Source organism: Phocoena sinus, chromosome 5 (genome assembly GCF_008692025.1).
Source record: "Phocoena sinus isolate mPhoSin1 chromosome 5, mPhoSin1.pri, whole genome shotgun sequence".
Classification (NCBI taxonomy): domain Eukaryota; kingdom Metazoa; phylum Chordata; class Mammalia; order Artiodactyla; family Phocoenidae; genus Phocoena; species Phocoena sinus.
This window is the reverse complement of record NC_045767.1, coordinates 69,464,144-69,484,742: the sequence shown is the minus strand read 5'-3', so window position 1 is coordinate 69,484,742 and position 20,599 is coordinate 69,464,144. Positions and strand designations below refer to the sequence as shown.

Sequence of the window (20,599 nt, the reverse complement as noted above, 5' to 3'; positions counted from 1 at the left end):
ATACTAATCACTTAAGGGACCCTGATTCTTGGGTCCTAATCCCAAAGATTCTGAATTAGAAGACAGGATGGAGCAAAGAACTTGAATATTTTTTTTTTCAAACTCCTCTGTAACACGTATCAGTCCTAAGAAAAAAATATTAATTTCCAGTAAGGAAAACTAATAGACCCATTAATCAGTGCTGTGCTTACCTTATTATATCAAGCATTGCTAATTTTTAAAAAATGCTTTTAATTATAGGTGATGGCATATTAATTCTTCACTGAGCCTAGATCTCTATACTTAAGAACAAGAAGTATCAATAAAAACAGTAAGAATTCATACGTATCTTATTTCATTCATGGGCTTTGATATTAATCAAATATAGCTTCAAAATGAAAAGTAATGAATCTTGATAAAAGAAATACAGTAATATCTGGTTCATTAATCTTTAATTTCCTCCCTGTTTTAGAAGGTCTGGTTCTAAAATGTGAAATACAGAATTTTTACATTGTTACAGATATTTTAGAATTACAACCACTTTAACATTCATTTTTTTAAAAATAATGAGAAAAAAACATGTTTAAAGATTTATTACATTACATAAACTGTTTAACTTGTAAAAACAGGATTGATTTACTGCTAAAAATGTTAAAGAAAAGATTCATTCAGACACCTGTATACACTCACTCACATTTGCATACATTCTTTGACTTATCTCATAGGCTATCAGGGATCTGGGACAAAGACCTTGGATTTTCTGTACCTAAGGATGGTCTCAGTTATGTGTGTTTAAAGGACAGTTCCTGCATTTAAGTAGATTCTGAACCCTTCTTTAAATCTAGTTTTGTTCCAAAACAGCTTTAGATAGAACCCGTTCAGTGAAACAATCTTTAGGCTCATTTCTCTAGATTACTTTTAAAATATCTTATTTCAGAGTCTTTTGCTTTTCCAAAGTAATATCTATTGCTTATCTGGGCTAGAGCAATTTGATATATCATTTCTGGTTATATAAATTCTTTGTTGATCTGTAACTCTGCTTTTGCAAAACAGCCCTTTTGTTTCTTTTTCTTCATTCTCCCAGGTCTCTTCTTGCACATCAGTATTTAATGTGTTAATTATCATAGGCATTATGGTATATTCAATAATACTCCATTACAAGACACTATTTTACTTTGTTCAGCCAGAAGTAGAGATACACTTTGTGCTTGCCTGTTACCTTAAAGAGCAGAAATAAATACCTTGAACTATGAAGAAATATGGAGCTGTTTATTTTTATTTTAACCCTCAGAAAAATACTGGTCCTAAATTCTTTGTTTAAAAAAAATAGAGCTTCTTAGTCATTTGGAACATGTTTTAAGAATTGACAGGTAATGTCCACGATTTTTCAGGTAATGATCCTCATAACAGGTGCACACAAGGCATTTGCTCTCTACAAAGCAATAGAAGAAGGAGTCAATCACATGTGGACTGTTTCAGCCTTCCAGCAACATCCCCGAACTATTTTTGTATGTGATGAAGATGCTACTTTAGAATTAAGAGTTAAAACTGTGAAATACTTTAAAGGTGAGCACTGAAATTTCAAAAGCAGACTGGGAGAATATTCCATTGTAGATGACAATTAAAACTTAGTATGACTGGGGAGTTACATTCTGCATTGTGGCCTATTGAAAACTGGCACTGTGCTGAGGATTAGAAATGTCTCACTTCAGATAATACTAGCTTTCAAAGTAATTTCCTAATATTTTTTCTTGAAGAAAACCTCTTCAATCTATATTTCCAGTAAACAAGATGTTTCTTGAAATCCAAAATTAAATATTTTACTTTCATATTGAATATACAAGATTAAATAGCCCCAAAGGAAATGTATATATGTCCGTTCTAATTTTTTCATTGTTTACCTGTCCCACCCTAACCTCTCAGCTATGTTTAGAATGAAATCAGGGGATAAGATGGGTTGCCCACTATCTCATTTAATCTTCACAATAAATTTTGCTAAATGTCAAACAGTATGGAATAAACTCTACAAGTAAGCAGAGTTTGCCCAGACTTCTGCATATTTAGCTTCCTTTTGCTTCTTCCTAGAGTCTAGTTCAGTAATTTTTAAACTTTACCATACCATATATATATATATATATACACACACACGTGTTTATATCTATCTATCTATATAAAACCATATACACTTGCTGTGATAGGTGTTTAAGAGATTTTCAAGGACAATTTTGAATACACTCGGTTTAGAAGCCATTCCCTGCTTGAGTCAACTCCACATATAAATACACACACATAAACAAGCTGTATAAATAGGTACTTTTTACAAAGCACCTGTATTTATATAGCTGATATGAAAATATTATGTAATGAGCCATATATATAGTTCAGTAATTCACAAAGTATGTAATAAGTGCACTACTGATACTATATGAATGAAAATACGTTTTAAATCTCTTTAATAAAAGGTGTTAAAGGTTTCCTTAGTGTTAAGCACTTAGATTACTTCCAGTCATTTTTATTTTTATCAGTTAAATTACCAGTTTTTTACCAAGTCACAAATATACCAAATTAAACTGAAAATTGTTAGCTTGTTAGTAACTTGACAGATAAAAGCAGAGAATAGCTCAGTTATGGGTTGTGAATAAGAGCTCTTAGATGGCGTTTTACCGATCTATTTCCATGTAGTCCAGGTTTCATCACAAATATTAGATTCCTTGAAAAATTTAATAAAAGGAATCTTCATTATCCACATATTTTTTTGTGTGTGTGTGGTATGCGAGCCTCTCACTGTTGTGGCCTCTCCCTTTGAGGAGCACAGGCTCCGGACACGCAGGCCCAGTGGCCATGGCTCACGGGCCTAGCCACTCCGCGGCATGTGGGATCTTCCCAGACCAGGGCACAAACCCGTGTCCCCTGTAACGGCAGGCGGACTCTCAACCACTGTGCCACCAGGGAAAACCTATCCACATATTTTAATAACAGTTTTGAGGAGATTCATTTAACATTGCCATTTTCTAGCACCAGTAATCCCCAGATAAACCCCTATACTTGTCTGATTTTTGTCAGTTTAGTTTTTATCAGAAAATTTTTACATTTTAGTGAAGTAAACATTTAATAATAGCCAATAGTTATATGACCAGGTGCTATTCTAAGCATATTATACTTACGGATTTACTTAAATCTCACAATTCTATGACATGGGTACTCTTATAATCCCATTTATAGGTGAATTAACAGGCTTAGTAGGGATGTTAAAGTCACTTAGAAATTATTTTCCATTGGAGCTGTATATATTTCTGAAGAGATTCAGGACATCAGCCTCTGTCAGGATGCCTCCTTCAATATGGAGAAAAATGGATTTGCAATATTGTTTTGGGCTATACATATAGACCTCATCTTACAGTAAGATATTTTGATATTAGGTAGAATGACTTCATAAATTTATACATGTTATAAATGTAGTTTTATGTATTTGTCATATCCTTATTATTATATCACTGCAAGATATACTGGAGGAAATGAATCCCTTAGTTATAATCTGTAATTCTTTGAATACCATTCACATCACTGTTTCTTCTGCCATCCCTTTAAAAGTGTCAAGAGGAATCTTAAAGGGTTCTAATTATTTAGCTCTTGAAGTCTAGGTTAACTACATCTAAAACAATAAAAATCATTAGCATATGGAAGTTTATTTCAGTATATATCTTTTGAAAGATACAAGTAAATCACAGGAAAACATTTTAATAATTTGTTTTATTCTAGTTGTTTTTAAAAAAATAAAACCTATGTTTTATGTCCTGAGATAATATATTTTCAAGACAACATCATCACGGTGAACATTCTTTTTGTTTTATCCTTTTTAGGCCCTACTCCAATAGCTCCAATAGCTTGATAGAGGCTGAATGAATTCAGATTGAACCAAACTATAAAATATTATATTTAACTTTTCTTCTTCAAGCAACATCAGAAAGTCTATGCATTTTTATCAATCCTCATTAGAATTTACTTCTGTTTATGATTTAAGTAAGCAGTTATTTATTTTTATCACATTCTTGTGTAGAACGTTGTCAGTTTTTACCTTTAGTCATAGTAAACACTTGATTTATTATTCAGAAAGCAAGTACTAAAATTTCCAAAATTCTTTTTAGTTTGGAACTAGCTTTATGTTATGTACAAGTTATAGCCAGTGTTTAGTTTTTAAAAAACTTTACAGGAGTTGGATTTTTAATGTTTATCCTGATGTTTTAAGTTGTGTGTTTTTAAGCTCTAATGTATTCTTTCCATGATCAAAGCTTTAAGTGAATGATAGATGAATTATATCAAGTAGAATGATCCTCAAAGAGCTGATACTCTGGAAGACGTATATCTTCTAAACCACATGGCTGAGATTACCATTGTCTTTGTTGTCCCCTCTCTTGGGTCTCTCCAGTCTCCATTTTGCTGCTTTTTACATACTGGTTGTTAAACTTTTCAGTTAAATATTGTTTTAAATAAGATTGGTTGTATTTAGAGCTAATTATCTGGTAAATATTTTTCATTAGCAGATATATACTTTTACAGTATAAAAAAAGTACCCTTTAATGTTTATTTTTGGTAAATGTAAACTATATTTTCCAGTTAATGTCATCAGCCAAGAAACATGGGTTACAGTGCCTTCAAGTACATTGTCTCATGTGTTGTTATACCCGAAAGAAGTACAAGTATCCCTGCCTGAAAGTAGTTGGCATTCTTCATAAAACTGGCTAAGTGATTCGAGAAAATAAAATGTAGCTCCATGACGGTAGGGACTTCAGTTTTGGTTCATTGCAATAGTTGAGCATCTCAAAGGGTACCTACCTAGTACACTGGAGACACTTGGTAAATTCTAGGTAGTTTGGGCAGGTAGATGGATGACACATGACATTGATACCATTTCAGTTTAACTGCTAAATTATGTAAATCACTGTGAAGTCCAAGGGATGTTAAGGGAGAGATTTTTATAGTTAAATAGTAGTTGATGAAAACTTGAATGGGGCTGATGGGACTGAGAGCTGTAGAAGATGGTAACACTTAGATTTGAAGAGAATGCCATAATAGCACAGGTGTAAGGATGAGCTAACACAGTCGCAGAAAAAGTTCCTCTTAATAGAGAACAAAGTATACCGATAAAATGGGGCTAGCTTATACTTTAAAAACAAAATTAAGAGTGAAAAGGCAAATGAGGGCTTGCATATCAGTGGCCTTTCAAAAGGGTATTGGGGGGGGAGGGCTTATTAGCCCTGAGAAAAATATTCGTATGTATTAACATTTTTTGAGCAAAGAACAAATGCCAATAAACCAGTGTGCTTCAAATCCAGCCTCGGGGATAGTTTGCATAAAACAGTCTAATGAATGAAGTATTTGTTGGTTTGTCCACGTACTCATGGATTTTTATCACAGGCTTTTTGTCTGCACTGGTAAGCATGGAAGGGAGGGTTATATAACTTTATGGAACTGTCACTATAGAAACATTCAAGTATCAGAGATTACGTTATCTCAGACATATATACCAAACATCATTATAAGACTTTTATGCACTATGTTGAGTACATTGCTTTCTTTTTTAAATTTTTGAGCTGAGGTTACTCCATTTTATAAGTAAGGCCAGATGGATAAATGGCTGCCATATACCTGAGGTGGAGGCAGAACCGATCAAGTGCCTTTATGCTTAGTTTGGTACTTTTTATACATAATTCTTTCATTTCCTGGGTTAGCTGTGCTCCTTGTTTTGCTTTCTTCAAACTCTTCCCATTACTTATTTTAACCTTTTGACCCTTCTGTCCCTCCAGCTGCATGGAAGGCTTAACTTCGGTCCCTCCACAGTCCTACCTCCAAGATTTTAAATTTATCCTAATCGTTAAGCATCCTTTCCTTTCATGTCTAGCCGTTCTGCCAGTGCCCTTGATACTTTTCTGTCTTCAGGACCTTGAACTACAGAATCTTGGTCTCTGCTCCCTCCTTTTCTCCTGCCTCCTTTTTAACAATGTATGTTCTAGATTCATTTTAAATTTAAAAAAAGCTTCCAGAGACCATCTCACTGAATCTTCACAGATTTTTTAAAGTAAATGTTTCTTGAGCTCCCAACATGTATCATGACCTTTATAGACCCAGGACTTAGAGCAGTAAATTTAAGGTCCTGGACCTCAGATTCTAGTTGGAGACATGGTAGGAAAAACATTTTCTAAGAGTGAAAATTGCTCTAAAGAAAGTGAAACAGTAATTCATTATAAGGTGACATTTGGGCTGAGACCCAAAAAGCCAAAAGGAGATCATCATGTTTTGTTCAGGGAGAAGAGCATTCCAGGCTGAATGAGACAGCAAATATAAGGACCCTGTACTACAACCAAGCTTAGCCTTTCTGAGGTAATAGCAACAAAGCCAGGGTTGAGTGTAACACAAAAGGGGGAGAGTGGGGAGGACACGAGATCAGAAGGATAAACGAAGACAACAGAATAAAATATAAATTATATTCTAAGTGACAAGAGCAATTGGAGAATTTTAAGTTGGGAAATGGTATAATCTAGCTTCTGTTTTTAGAAAAACTGGACAATGGGAAGTGATGAAAGTAGGGTGCTGAGTTGGTAATCAGATTAGAGATGAAAGTGGCTTCGACTAAGGGCAGTGCTGTGGAGATGAAGAAATGTAGCTAATTTGGGATATATCAATATTTTGAAAGTAATGCCCACCAGTCTTGCTGCTGAATTTAAAAAGGAAAGAGAAAAAAATCAACAGTGAATTTCAGTTGTCTGGCTTTAGCAGCTCCTCAGAGGGTAACGCCATATACAGTATTTTTAAGGAAATGGTTTAGAAGGGGAAAATGGGTCTGGATGTTGTTAACAAGTTTGAGGTGCTGATTAGACACTGAAGTGAACTGTTGAGTTAATTAGCATTCTCTCTTTCAATTTCACGAGTGAATATTTCTCTCTCCTTTTAAGACTGTTCACTCCTGGTTTTTCTCCTACTACACGTATATTTAAGTGTTCTCTGCATGTCCCTTTGCTTATCTCTTAAAAGTGGGTCTTCACAGTTTGGATTTTAGAGTGCTTTTGCAGCCTTTCTGACAATGTACACCTTCTTACTAACAAGTACCCTGTCTCCTCGATCCAGTAATCCCATTTCCTAAGAAAACCACATTATGAGTCCCTTTCCCCAGCCTCCATGTTCTTAACAACCTGGTAAATTTAACTGATTTCTTTAACCTGCGCAATATAAAATCTTTAGTTCATTAATTGGGACAGTTTATTTCCCCAAATACAATATATGTGCATTAAGACATGAATAACTGCAATATATTTCCCAAGAAGCTTTAATAAAATTAAGGACAGTTTACAAGCATACCAATTATAAGGTGAAATTTAAATTTACTTGGAAATTGATATTTAGGTTATCTTATTGTTTTAGTAAACCTGTGTGGCTTGTAATCAACCCCTATTGTAAATACACATGTCAAAATAGTAGAAAATAATTTGCCAGATGAATGGATAGGGTAATATATTAGAGAACTAATGTAACAACAGTTCTGAGCCCCTTGTTGGAATCTGTTAGATTAACTGGCAGAGGGTCAAACTCAACAGACTTTTAGATGTAATTAGTATTCAAATTTGTTATTTTGTCATACTGAAGGAAGTTCTAAAGACAAGAACTGCCCCTACTTCTGGTTACTCACAAAGAACCTGTACCCATTCCAGATCCATGGTTTCATAAATAACTAAATTGATATATGCTAGGTAGTTAAAACTAAACATTCTGAAACATTTCTATTTGCATTTTTCCAATAAATTTAACTATTTTGTACTAGATGGGAGCCAGTATACTTGTATTTTAATATTAAATCTTTTGTTTTCTAAATGAGATATAGTTCAAAATCAGAAATACAACTAGAACTGTGCTTTTTTTCTTTAAGGTTTAATGCACGTGCACAATAAACTTGTGGATCCACTATACAGTATGAAGGAAGCAAACGGAAGGAGACTGGATCAAAATTCTGCTTGAATGAACAGAACACTTTTATACATAGATGCATTTTCAGCTATGCAATATGATGAAACTTGGGGAATCTTTGAATATTGTCATTTTTGAAGTCTAATATCTATATGTTAAACATTCCATATTTACAATGTGTCCATTTTATACTAGGGTTTAGACGTACATAATTGGCTCTCACAATGGATCAGCTAGTTGTTACAGAAGCCACAGTCACTCTATAACATAGCACAGAAATGAAATGTCTGCCTGTTTACAAATTTTAAGTCATTTTAAAGGTGACAGTTCTGTACGTAAAGTACCATGTATAAGACTCCAGTGGCATTATTAGATTTTAATTTTTTAATCACAGGAAGACACTCCAAGCCTTTCAGGTATCAAACCACTATCATTGCAAGCCTTTACTTCTGGAATGCTATCTTTATAATATTCTCTCTGCACAAGCTTTCTGCACGTGGTTGCCTTAGTCATCTTCCTGCAGTAGCATCTGGACATCAAAAGTCCTGCTATATATTGTTGGTACAGAAAATTTGAAGAGACTGCAGTGCCTAAAAGTACAGTTTACGTCCTTTTGGAAAGTATGTATAAGTGCATGTTTTTTGTGCACCACCTTCTGTAGCACTTTTTTAAACAGATGTGCTCTTATTTTTAGTTAACGACTTGGGTTCATGCACTTAATTTAAGTATTTTAGCAATTAGGAGCTTTATACCTAGCAACACACTTAAGGAAATTATTTTTTTTGAAGAAAATTTTCTGATTATCGTTAAACTTCATAAATGGTTAGCTTTATTCCTTACATATATATAATGTCTAAAAGGATCATATGATGAAGTATAATATAAAGTTACTGTAAACTATTTTAGACTGCCATAACAACTTGCATTATTAAATTGCAAATAAAAGTATATTGTTTTTTATCTTTAACTCAAATAAAGCTTATAATAAACAAATGTAAGTTATCTAAATTTTATTTCCAACAGTGAAATTGAACACATACATCTGAAAGAATAACAATTAACAGTAGCTATGAGCTTGTGTTTACTTTTTATTTGTTGTCATTATGCAATTAGATTTAAATTAAAAGACAATGTCTCTGCCTATAATTCTTAGTTCTGCTCCTTGGGAAGTAAAATATGCTTCCTTTTCTCTGCATATTTTGCTTTTTGTAAGTCCACCTAGTAGAAGCATCACTTACATACCTGCTAATTGCCTATGTGATTGAAATGTATTTACAGTTAAGTTCCTTAAAACATTTAAATAGCAAATTTAAAAATAAATAGGACTGTTAAGATAAAATATGCTGCCTTAATTCTAGATAATGAACTTCTAATAGCCTTAAGTATTAATAAATGGTTTTTGAACAGTAAGTGAAATCAGCATTATCTCCCAGTCCCACACCTGGTAATAAAGTATTGGTTAGTGCAAACTACCTTAGAAGGTCATATAGTTTAGTGAAAAAGCTAAAGATTGGTGCACGGTTCAGCTGTTATTTCTGTGCTTTAAATGTGCTAGCTGAAACAGAGTCTAAACTCTCCATTCCATCACTGCCCTGTAAGTTCGAAGTCCATATACTCAAGGTCCACAGCAAACTGTGTTCCTGCTACTTTAACTCCCTAACTCAGGAGCTAAGCTGCAGTTAAGCAAAAAACTAAGTCTATTGAAGATATTCCCACAAGAGGCAATAAAGCATGGTAGCTAAGAATTGGGGTTTGGAGAAAGAAACCACTGTTTGAATCCCGGCTGTCAAGAGCTGTGATGTTGTTGGACAATACTGATACATAAGTCTGAGCTTCTTCCCCTGTGAAATGGGATGGTAATGGTGCCTGTACCTCCACTGCCATGTAGTTTGAATGAGGGGATTGTCTATAGAGCTCAGCACAGTGGCTGTCACATATTAAACTCAATAAATCGTGGCTATTCTAATACTAATAGTTTGTTATTTTAACGTACACAAAAATCTTAGTAATATAAGGCCCTCTGGGAGATACACAACTCTCAATCATGTTTAGGAGAGTGGCCAGGGGAGAGAACTTAAGAGTATGCTAAAAAACCTGGAAAATACTTTTTGTACTACTATTACAAATAAACTTTCCTAAAAAGTCAGAGGTTAAAGGGGAAAATAAAGTATCCAAACTGTAAGCATACTAATAAGACACAAATACTAAATAGTAGACACACCGTACATACTATGTGCCAGGTACCAACTTGTAACTTTCCCCTGGCAATAATGGTAGAACGTCTTGTCTTAGAAATTACATTAAAATGCTTTTCTAGTTTCAAAAATACTGCCATTTTCTAAAATACTGATACTTTGGTCATGAGATCTCATAATTCATCTGTTCTACCAGAGCTAGAAGAAATAGGGAAGACAGTTGATTAATTTATGTAACTAGGACTAAGCCACGGGTTATTTAACCTCCATACACAATTTTAGGTAAATCCCCACTATCTGAATTTGTAATTATCTCATAACAACCTTGTATAAAATTTATCACTGATAGTCTTATCCCTAGAAGACATTAACCTCATTCAATTCATTCAAAGTAAAGGACAAAAATCAATGGCTAAATTATTTTATCTTACTGTAATACAGTCTGCCCTCTGGTTTGTTTATTGACTTGAGTAGACATGCTTTGAAAGTAAGACAACCGTTTACTGGCTATGTGACCTTAAGTAAGTTATTTACTCAGTCTCCTCAATTATGAAATCTAGGCAATCATTATTAAACTGTCATTAATAACAGCTGCTGCTAATATCAAACATCTATCACTTTGCACAAATGCATTTTAATTCTCAGAATAAGACAGCCCCTATCATTTTAATTTATATGCATATGTAAACTGTCTAGTTTCAAAGTAACATTTGTAAAAATTTTATGAAAAACCACAGCACATGTCTAGATGCTGTTATTTGAATATTTAATAACAGATTCATATATATCTAAATATATCCATCTAACAAGTTGATATTTAAGGTGATTATGAAAATATTGTATCTTGGGCTTGAAACTAGATAGAATCTTAAGTACAGGGCCTTTTAGTGTGAGTAAGGAATATGCTTGAAAAATTAAGATTCACTGAGCACTGACTAGGTGTCATGCAGTCTTCTGAATATTTTAAACATATTTAATCTTCACAGCCTATGGAGGTAAGTAATAGTATAATCCTGATTTTACTAAAGAGTAAACAGACAAAGAGAGGGTAATTTGGCCAACGTCACTTTGCCTAGTGAGTGGTGGAACAGAAATTTGAAACCAGGCAATATGGCTTCAGAATCTATGCTCTTATCCACCCATGACTCTCTTTCAAAGAAAAGCCAAGAGGTTATTTAAAACTGAAAACCTGGAAAGTAACAAGCAAATTTTATAATTTTCACTCTGTTGTGTTCAACATATTATAAATTACAAAGAAAAAATAAAAGATACACAATTTTTAATTTATGAAAATTCCTTATATTTTCCCACCAATTATTTATCAGATTGTGTTTTCAGAACTTTTATAAAAGCATCTTTTGGAACTTCAACATTGCCAACTTTCCTTAGTTTTTTCTTTCCTTCTGCTTGTCTCTTCAAAAGTTTCATTTTTCGGGTAATATCACCACCATACTGAAAAACATTTTTAAAAACTACAAGTCCAAATCACTCCACAGAAAAATAATCCTACAATTACCTAGAGACATCAATACAATTACAAAAACTTTACAATTATTATCCATGAAGTAGACACCTGCAAAGTGTCTTCCTAAGGGTAACTTCCAAAGTTACCCCCAAGCAGATCCTAATTTTACTGTCTTCTCAAAAGAATAAAGGCTTTATTTATTTATTTGTTTTTGGAAGAAGATGAAGATCCTCAAGGAAACACAGTACAACATTATGCATGTCAAGGAAAAGTTATCCATCTCCTTACTGATTAAAGCGCTTGAAATTTTAGATTTAGCTGTAGTCTAATACAGAGACTCACATAGGCTTAAATGTGTCAGTCCCTATGCTAAGGATTTAGAAAAAGCATTTATCGTTTAATTCTCGTAATAACTTAATCTTTTTTTTTTTAATAGACGAAAACAGCAAACTTGGCAAAGTAATGCAGGAGAGATGGATTTCAGTTTCAACTCCCATTGTAAGACATAGTTATTGTCTTCAAAATCTGTCCTTATAAATTAAAACAAACATTATCCTGATCATAACTATTATAAAAATGTTCTTAGATAGTTGCACATAAGGAAAAATTTTAAAATAAGATGGGAAAATGTGATCAAAATGAGTATGCTATTATTAAAGTCAAGCTGAAATTTACCTATTTAAAAAGAAAACGTGGAGATGAGATAAAGGGTATTATAAAAATCAGCAATGGAAACCAATGTATTTATACCCCCTCTGATTCTAAACTTATAAAATAGATATATTACAAAATAGAACACATGTAGATACGTACGCATTTTGCCAAAACATTTTTCCTATAGGCTTTCACACTGTAAACGAGAAAGTTCTTTATAAGTACATAGCTTATACTATTTAAAAGTACTTATTTTCAAAATCAATCTCCCCTTTAGTAAACATATTAAGATCAGGTCACACCTATATAACATTGCCATAAGCAAATAATTAGATAGCTTAAATGCTCTTGTATTTATTTTCATGTATTTGGAATAAAATAGAAAATTAATTCAACATGAATATCAACACAAACTTTGTTAATAAAGGTCAAGGCTTGTGGGCAGTCTTGAAGAGGTCAAATTTAAGCATGGTGTGAGCTTGATTACAACAATTATAAAAGGTCATTTCCAGCTCAACCTAAAAATACTACTACTACTACCACTACCAAAAAAACTAAAATGGTTATTATCTCATTACTAACTCTACTGAATGTGGGTCAAGAGTGACTAGGAATATAAAGAACGATATATTTTATAAAACCCATTTCAGGGAAAATGAAATAATTTTAATACAGTCATTTAAGCAGCAATAAACTATTTCTATAATGTATCTGAGAAATTTGGAGGATCAAAATTTGAAAATAGCTCCACTTTTTTGTATTCCATAAGAAGACATAAAAGTCTTCTTTAAGGTATTCTCTACCTCAGCACATTTATGTTTGAATGATTATTTGCTAACTGTTTTAAATTGCATTTTCCTGGATGTTCCCTTATTATAAATAAACTTCACTCTGCCTAATCTCTGGGCATTTATGAAACACAAAATAACTAAAGCAAAATGGTGTTAGGAAATGAAATTCACTGCAAATACAGGCTTACAATTTATCCCAAGACTACTGCAAACCCCTGAAGCCTAACATGATACCAGCATTCCTCTCTCACTTTTACAATTTACAACCTGACTAGCTCTGAGGAAGTGATATTAAATGCTTCAAGTAAAAATCATAATTTAGTTTTGTCTTTTGGAAGAATTACCTCCAACACCTTTTTAATTCCAGTTCCTATTAGTTTATAATCTACTTAAAGGGATAAAACCATAAAAACTTTATAGAAATTCATTAACCATGAAATTCAGTGGGGTCACTGAATAAAATAAATGGAAATAAAACTCCTCACAGCATATATATTAATAACTAAATAATTATCACCCAAAAGTGTCATATAAGTAATTCAAAGTAACAGTCATCACTTTAGTAGAATTAAGAGATTAATGTATCTATAAGTAGGAATAAAGTTTAGGACAATGTTAAGTTTTTTAATATTCTTTCATTTTCTATGTATATCACTGCTAAAACCAACCAGGGTTGGTTGAAAAATGAATTTCAACTCACGTTTCTCTTGCAATGATTTTGCTTCCAAGAGCAGCTTGAATTGCTATCTCAAACAGCTGCCTAGGAAGAGAATCCTTCAGACGTTCACATATGGCTTTGCCAGCAGAGTATGCTTTGTCTCTGAGATAGAAAAAATGCAGTTATTCACATATCCTAAATAAGAATATTTAAAGTAGCTTTCTAGTTAATATGCATAGTCAATGTAAAGGCTCTTAAGGAGATACAAATGGAACTTGTTTAACATAAGCATCACTTAATCTCTGAATCATATATGACCTTTCTGATTGCAAAACTAACAATACAGAAAATCTAGCAAAACATATATTAGAGAATAAAAACCATCCTTGATGGGCTTCCCTCACCCATAGAATACCACTGTAAAACATTCTAGAATGTCTGTTAAACATATATCCATCCTTGTAGTTATTTTTGTGCATACATATTTATATTTAATTGTTTTTTACAGTTTGGATCATAGTGTTTATGATATATTGTACCCTTTTTTACTTAATAGACATTTTTTACATCACTAAGTATTACTCTACAATATAATTTTAATGGCTTAATAGATTTATTATATGGGTGCCCCGTAATTTATTTTAACCAATCCACTATTTCTTGAACATACAAGGGATTTCATTTTTCATTATTATAAAAGTTTTAATGAAAATAAAAAACTTTTTGTTCTCAATTCTAAATTTATCATAGTTTAAAAAACATTTACTTTGTCTCATGTGGTAAGGGAAACATTTCTTTCCATGACACTACTATTTTTGGCTACTGTAATTCTGTTCTCCTTTTAACAGTTTGGAAAGAGAAGCATGGAAAAAGAATGGAAGGAAAAACTAGTTCATGGAAATTTAATTACCTTTAAGTTTTCAAAATGTAGCTGTCAAATAAAAATGAGCAACCAATAATTAAATGAAAACATGTCAAAAAGTGGGTACTTTCACATTCTGTGATTAGTTTCTATTCAACTTACTTGTGTACAACAGTTACTAGCTCTTCTACAATATTTCCATTCAGTAGAATATCCATTTTTACAAGTTCCGCAGTCTGGTACCCTGCATCTTCGTAGTCAAAACTAACAAGGAAAAATGTCCAAGTGATAGATAAACATTATATTTCCCAAGATTACATTTTTTTTTCCTTTCAAAATATCTTTTTTCTACCTCCTGCCATATCCTTCCCAAAAGATCTAACTTTCAAACAAAATGTTACATATAAATTTCAGATGAATGGATCTACATGACCACGGTAAGGAACAAACATCCTCATCTTTTTACATTTATGACATTAGGTACAAAAATCAAGGGGAACATGCTCTACTAAAGGAAGGGGAAAAAACTGTGAAGCCAGGCTAGGAAAATGGATCACTGAAAGAAAATGTCACCTACCCAATGTTCCCTCCTAGCAGCTGGCTGGCTGTAGACAACAGTATGTTCTAGTGGGTCATTCTCAGACTCATGAGTTGGGTTTCTTTTTAGTTTTCTATTACCAGTTAAATAAATGCTATGACAGTGCTAAGCAGCCATTAATAAATGAGACTTTGGACTTCATATATGGCTGCTCTTCAGTGTGAACCTTCACAAGGCTTTTTTGAGAATGAAATGAGTTAATACATGTAAAGCACTTGAACAGCCTAGTACATAAAAAGTGTTAAGAACAGAGCCTAGCTGAGCACAATATGCATTTAGTGTCAACTATTTCTATTAACGATATGGTCAAAGCTTAACGTGCTAATCAAAACAGGTTTAACTTACAAAACTGATGTCTTATGAGAAAAAAATTTCAATTATGCTTTCATGTCTTTGCAATTATGGACGAGAACATGTGTATTCCTCCTGCCTTAATTTTATTTTATTTTATTTATTTATTTATTTATTTTTGCGGTACACGGGCCTCTCACCGTTGTGGCCTCTCCCGGTGCGGAGTACAGGCTCCAGACGCGCAGGCTCAGTGGCCATGGCTCACGGGCCTAGCTTCTCCGCGGCATGTGGGATCTTCCCCGACCGGGGCACGAACCCGTGTCCCCTGCATCGGCAGGCGGACTCTCAACCACTGCGCCACCAGGGAAGCCCCTGCCTTAATTTTAAAACAAACCGGTGCCTAGAGTTGCAAATGTTTGGCTTCAAAAGGTTTTCAGCAGGAAGGTCACTAAGTGACACTAATACTCTCTAAAACCTGATTACTGTCTAAACTGTTGCCAAAATCCTTTTTTTTTCAACAAACATCATTAATCATATACTATATAAAGGTACCATGTTAAGTACTATGCAGAATAAGAGGAGATAAGACATAAACTTAGTCCCTAGACTTTTCACCTTGTTTACAGCTTTATAATTTTCTATGCTCCAAAATCTTAGAATTTCAATTTTTTAGAATGCGAAAAATTATCCACATGCATTTTTGAACATAAGAATTACCTAAATTTTGGAAGCTGGAATTATTTTTACATAGTTCAAAATAAACCATGTTCTCTCACTTAATGTGAAATATATTTAATTTTCCAAGGTAAAAGATTTTTAAGACCACTTAACTCAGAAAGTGGTACCCAAATGCAAACTAGAATTCACAGACTTTTGTTAAAAATGTTATAAACACTTAGTAACCATTCTTTTAATTATAGTAGTTGTTTAACAACTTGCTGCCTCAATTCAGTTTATTTTAAATTACATTGCTACTTATTTGCTCAAGCTCTTGTCTGAAAGAAGACATAGGAAAAAAATTCGGTGACGTATTAGAAAAAATAAATTCTCAATACAAATAAAGAAGATTCCTTTGTATCAAGAGTTATGCTGACTCTCTTCACTGAAAAGCTCATTTCACAAAGTAAACTTCCAGGTCACTGTAGCATGTTCTTCAGAACACTGGGATCTTTCTTTGAATGTTAATTTTAAGTATGAAAGTACATTCATGCATGTTTTACAGATGTGAACATTCACTTTTCCATCAACTTCCCCATTATATTTTACATTTCCTTTATATCCTAGTATATGCTATCCAGTAATGTAGGATTTTAGGACACTAAGGGCACCTAGAGTTATTTGCCTTAACAAAAAATACTCCCACAATGCTATACTCTTTCTTCAGTTTTACCAGGCTGTTCCTCCATGTACTTTTATGGGATAAGATAATGGTTTTCATGACGCAGACCACTTATTCCTGAGAAGACCAAGTTATTGAAGTGCTCACAAATACAGGGGCACACCTAGCATTTTTTACAGACTAAATACGTACTTCTATTTTCCAAATGTACACAGATGCTCCTAGGATTACATAACATACAAATATATTTTAAAAGTGTCACTGAGGTCACAGTAGCTTTTTCAAATTATTATAATTTTTAATTGAAATACAGGAGTACAACTCCTCTCACGAACAGGGCACTAAAATTTTTGCCATTAAGAGAGGAGTAATAGGGGCTTCCCTGGTGGCGCAGTGGTTGAGAGTCCGCCTGCCGATGCAGGGGACACGGGTTCCTGCCCCGGTCTGGGAAGATCCCACACGCCACGGAGCGGCTGGGCCCGTGAGCCATGGCCACTGCACCTGCGCGTCTGGAGCCTGTGCTCCACAACGGGAGAGGCCACAACAGTGAGAGGCCCGTGTACCGCAAAAAAAAAAAAAAAAAGAAAGGAGTAATAGTTTGATGAATCAAAGAAATTCATTCTTCCATTAAGCAAATTACAAGTACTCTGTAACACCTATAAGGTTGCTCCAAGCTTTTCTAACCCTACAGTGTGATTCTCAACCATCTTCAAGATCACTGAGATTAAATAAGTGGAGTATTAGTACACACGTGCTGGTCAATATTTCATAAAAAATTGTCTAAGTATCAGAGTTTCCCATTAAATTTTTACCTAGCATATCCAGAAGACAGAGATTTCAAAGAATCATAAAAATCCACCACAATTTCATTCAAAGGGAAGAGATATTTAAGCATTATTCTATTTTGATCAATATACATCATATTCTTCTGAACTGCTCTTCGAGCCTGAAAAGGGAATAAAAAAATGTATTGAATGATAACCTATTCAAATAATGGTTTATTTAATGAATATAGAAAGATGTCAATTATCAACTTTAAAGAATGGGCAAAACCAAGGTATATTTTTTTAATGATCTAGTAAAAACATCTGACCAATATTTATAATATAGGAAGAACCATTTTGTATCTCAATTACAATATATTTGCTACCAAAGCTTTTAATCCTTTGTCTTTATCAAACTACTTTGTCTTTTTTAATTATACAGTATTTCATTTAACAATAAATCAAATTAGCTACAGATAAAGTCAAAGTTCTAATTTCTTATTTTACAAATAAAAGAAATTTAGGCCCAGAGAAATTAAGCGACTAAAGTTAAGTTTTTTTGTGACAAGACAATTAAAATTCAAGTCCACTAGTCATTTGAGAGTTCTTTTCAATATATGTCAGAATATTTCAAATACGTACTTTTTAAGGACTATGATTATATCAAATTTGTGGATTAAATCATTTATTACAATGTGGCAAGTACTAAAGCAAACTGAGGAATACCTTCCAAACAAAGGTCTCTAAAGTATTATAACTATCTTTCAAATGATACTCAATTTCAAATACTCAGAAAGGCGAAAGGAAATTATACTTTTATCTACTCAAGTTAAAAGGGCATCAAATTCCTTTTCTTTAGGCTAAAATATCAATTCAATAAACTAACACAGATGATCAAAAATTCTGGCTCTATTTTCTTATTTAAAAATCAAAATACTGTAATTATATATATGTATATCTTCATGTATAAATAGGTAGAATATATAAAGATATAGATCTTTATGAAAATTTCTTTTGTTAAATTCAATGTGCACTGCCAAGAGAAACAATTCAAAACCTAAGCTGGGTACCACTGTTGGAGAAGACTAAAGTTTACTTTTGTATCCAACAGTATTACATTTATACCTGGCAAAGCATCATTATTTTTCCGGTATATTCATCTGGTGTGATAATGGTGCCCAAAACAATCGGCTCCAAATATTCTGTTACTTTTGACTTATCAGGGAATTGTGCAGGATTGATGATTGTAATTTCCTTTTCTCTGTATTCCTAAAAATAAGAAAAATCACCAATAGTTAAAAAGAAATCTTAATAATTACAATGTTTTAAAATTTGTTATTTATAATATATATTAGAATTTACTGTTACTGAATGTGTTGGAATAAACACAAAAGAATTCTTAAAGGTTAGAATATTATCTTAACACACTTTAGATTAAAAACTCTCCAACTGTAATCTTTAACATTAATAACCATCATTAATATATTCTGGTTATTGACATTTACTAAAACACATTGTGTACACCACTTAGTAAAATATGATGGAAGAATACATTTTAATCTTCCCCTTATAAGGCACTGTAAGTAGTTTCCCAAGTTAATTTTGTTGGAAAATATTTACAGATGCCAGTTAATATTTGTTTAAAATGAACAGATTGCCACTTAGACAATACAATATTGTCTCTACTGTTAACTTGAAATCTAAAATTTCCTACAACCACGTAGGACAGAATGCTTTACTTTTCATAAGATGAATTACTTAGGACCGAAATTATACTCTTAATCTTTGTGCTGAATTTAGAACAGTATTTTCAGAACTAACTCTACTTTTTACCCTTAGTAACAGACTAGTATTGATAATGTGGACGTTTCATCAGGTTAAGAAAAATACTGCATAAATTAGTTCTCAAGTAACTTCTCCACCATAAGGTAATTCAACTTTTATTACTATTAATCAAGAAATATTTAGTTTTAATAGCTATTCAGCTACTGGTGTACTAAAATATTTCTCTTGTATTCTGCACACACACACACACACACACACACACATACATTTATTGAGTTTTCCTTTGTATGCTGACTCACAGCAATACCTTTATCAACTTTGCTGATGAAAGAACAGCTTTATATGGAACAGTAGGTGTTGTCAAAATAACAGAAGCATTATATTCTTGCTCAAGTCGCTGGTTGAAAACTTCCATATGCAAAAGTCCAAGAAATCCTAACCTGGGGGAGAAAAAGCCAAACTCCAAAATGTTTATGTCCCACGGGCTGTATTTTCTTTTTTTTTTTTTTTTTTTTTGTGGTACGCGGGCCTCACTGTTGTGACCTCTCCCGTTGCGGAGCACAGGCTCCGGACACGCAGGCTCAGCGGCCATGGTTCACGGGCCCAGCCGCTCTGCGGCATGTGGGATCTTCCCGGACCGGGGCACGAACCTGCGTCCCCTGCATTGGCAGGCGGACCCTCAACCACTGCGCCACCAGGGAAGCCCTGTATTTTCTTTGATGAATATACTGCTACTTTGTGGGAGAGGAGTGGAATCAAAAGAGTCATTCAATCTATCACATCATAATTAAATGCTAACATAAATTCATTAAATAAGATAAAATCTTCCATTGGTAAAATAGCTTTAAAACTTACCCACAGAATATGAATCCACAGTGAGAAATAGGCAGACATTGTTTAGTTCATTTTACACTAATATGAACTTATCTTCAGAAATGTTAAAGAGCAATACACCATTTAAACTTTACTTTTCAATAAAAATGGAACACTACAACATAACTGAATCTTACCTCCAGCCAGCACCTAGGGCAAGGCTACTATCCCGATGAACTGTCACACTGGAATCATTTAGAGTCAGTTTTTCTATAGCACTCTTCAGGTTATTATATTCAGATTGGTCTATAGGGTACATTCCTGGGGACACAATGATTTCTAATTATCACATGTGAAACGCTGCCTAGAAAAGCTAATATGCACTGCTGCCAAGTTCAAAATTAATCGCTTAGCTTTTAAATTACTTTCTGTATTTCACTGACCAAAAT

The 20,599-nt window shown here is 33.3% G+C and overlaps 2 protein-coding genes across 8 annotated transcripts in view; one reads left to right on the top strand and one right to left on the bottom strand.

Moving 5' to 3' along the window:
• Positions 1 to 12,361, top strand: part of GNPDA2 (glucosamine-6-phosphate deaminase 2) — a 31,512-nt gene extending 19,151 nt beyond the window's left edge. For 2 of the 4 annotated variants that reach the window (XR_004349894.1, XM_032631819.1), the window contains 2 exons: positions 1,371 to 1,545; positions 7,898 to 12,361. Coding sequence is in view for 2 of the 4 variants with exons in the window: in XM_032631819.1 (XP_032487710.1) it covers positions 1,371 to 1,545; positions 7,898 to 7,986 (264 nt within the window). In the remaining 2 variants the exon portion in view is untranslated. Of the gene's footprint in view, positions 1 to 1,370; positions 1,546 to 3,839; positions 4,000 to 7,897 lie in introns of all 4 variants that reach the window. The other 2 variants (XR_004349893.1, XM_032631818.1) reach the window with 2 other exon arrangements.
• GUF1 (GUF1 homolog, GTPase) overlaps positions 333 to 20,599 on the bottom strand; it is a 32,844-nt gene continuing 12,577 nt past the window's right edge. For 2 of the 4 annotated variants that reach the window (XM_032631814.1, XM_032631817.1), the window contains 8 exons: positions 20,348 to 20,471; positions 19,645 to 19,777; positions 18,678 to 18,821; positions 17,601 to 17,734; positions 14,723 to 14,824; positions 13,741 to 13,860; positions 12,409 to 12,445; positions 10,880 to 11,582 (listed from right to left, as the gene is read on the bottom strand). In XM_032631814.1, coding sequence (XP_032487705.1) covers positions 11,445 to 11,582; positions 12,409 to 12,445; positions 13,741 to 13,860; positions 14,723 to 14,824; positions 17,601 to 17,734; positions 18,678 to 18,821; positions 19,645 to 19,777; positions 20,348 to 20,471 — 932 coding nt within the window. In that variant the 3' untranslated portion in view covers positions 10,880 to 11,444. Of the gene's footprint in view, positions 1,412 to 8,930; positions 11,583 to 12,408; positions 12,446 to 13,740; positions 13,861 to 14,722; positions 14,825 to 17,600; positions 17,735 to 18,677; positions 18,822 to 19,644; positions 19,778 to 20,347; positions 20,472 to 20,599 lie in introns of those variants that run through there. The other 2 variants (XM_032631816.1, XR_004349892.1) reach the window with 2 other exon arrangements.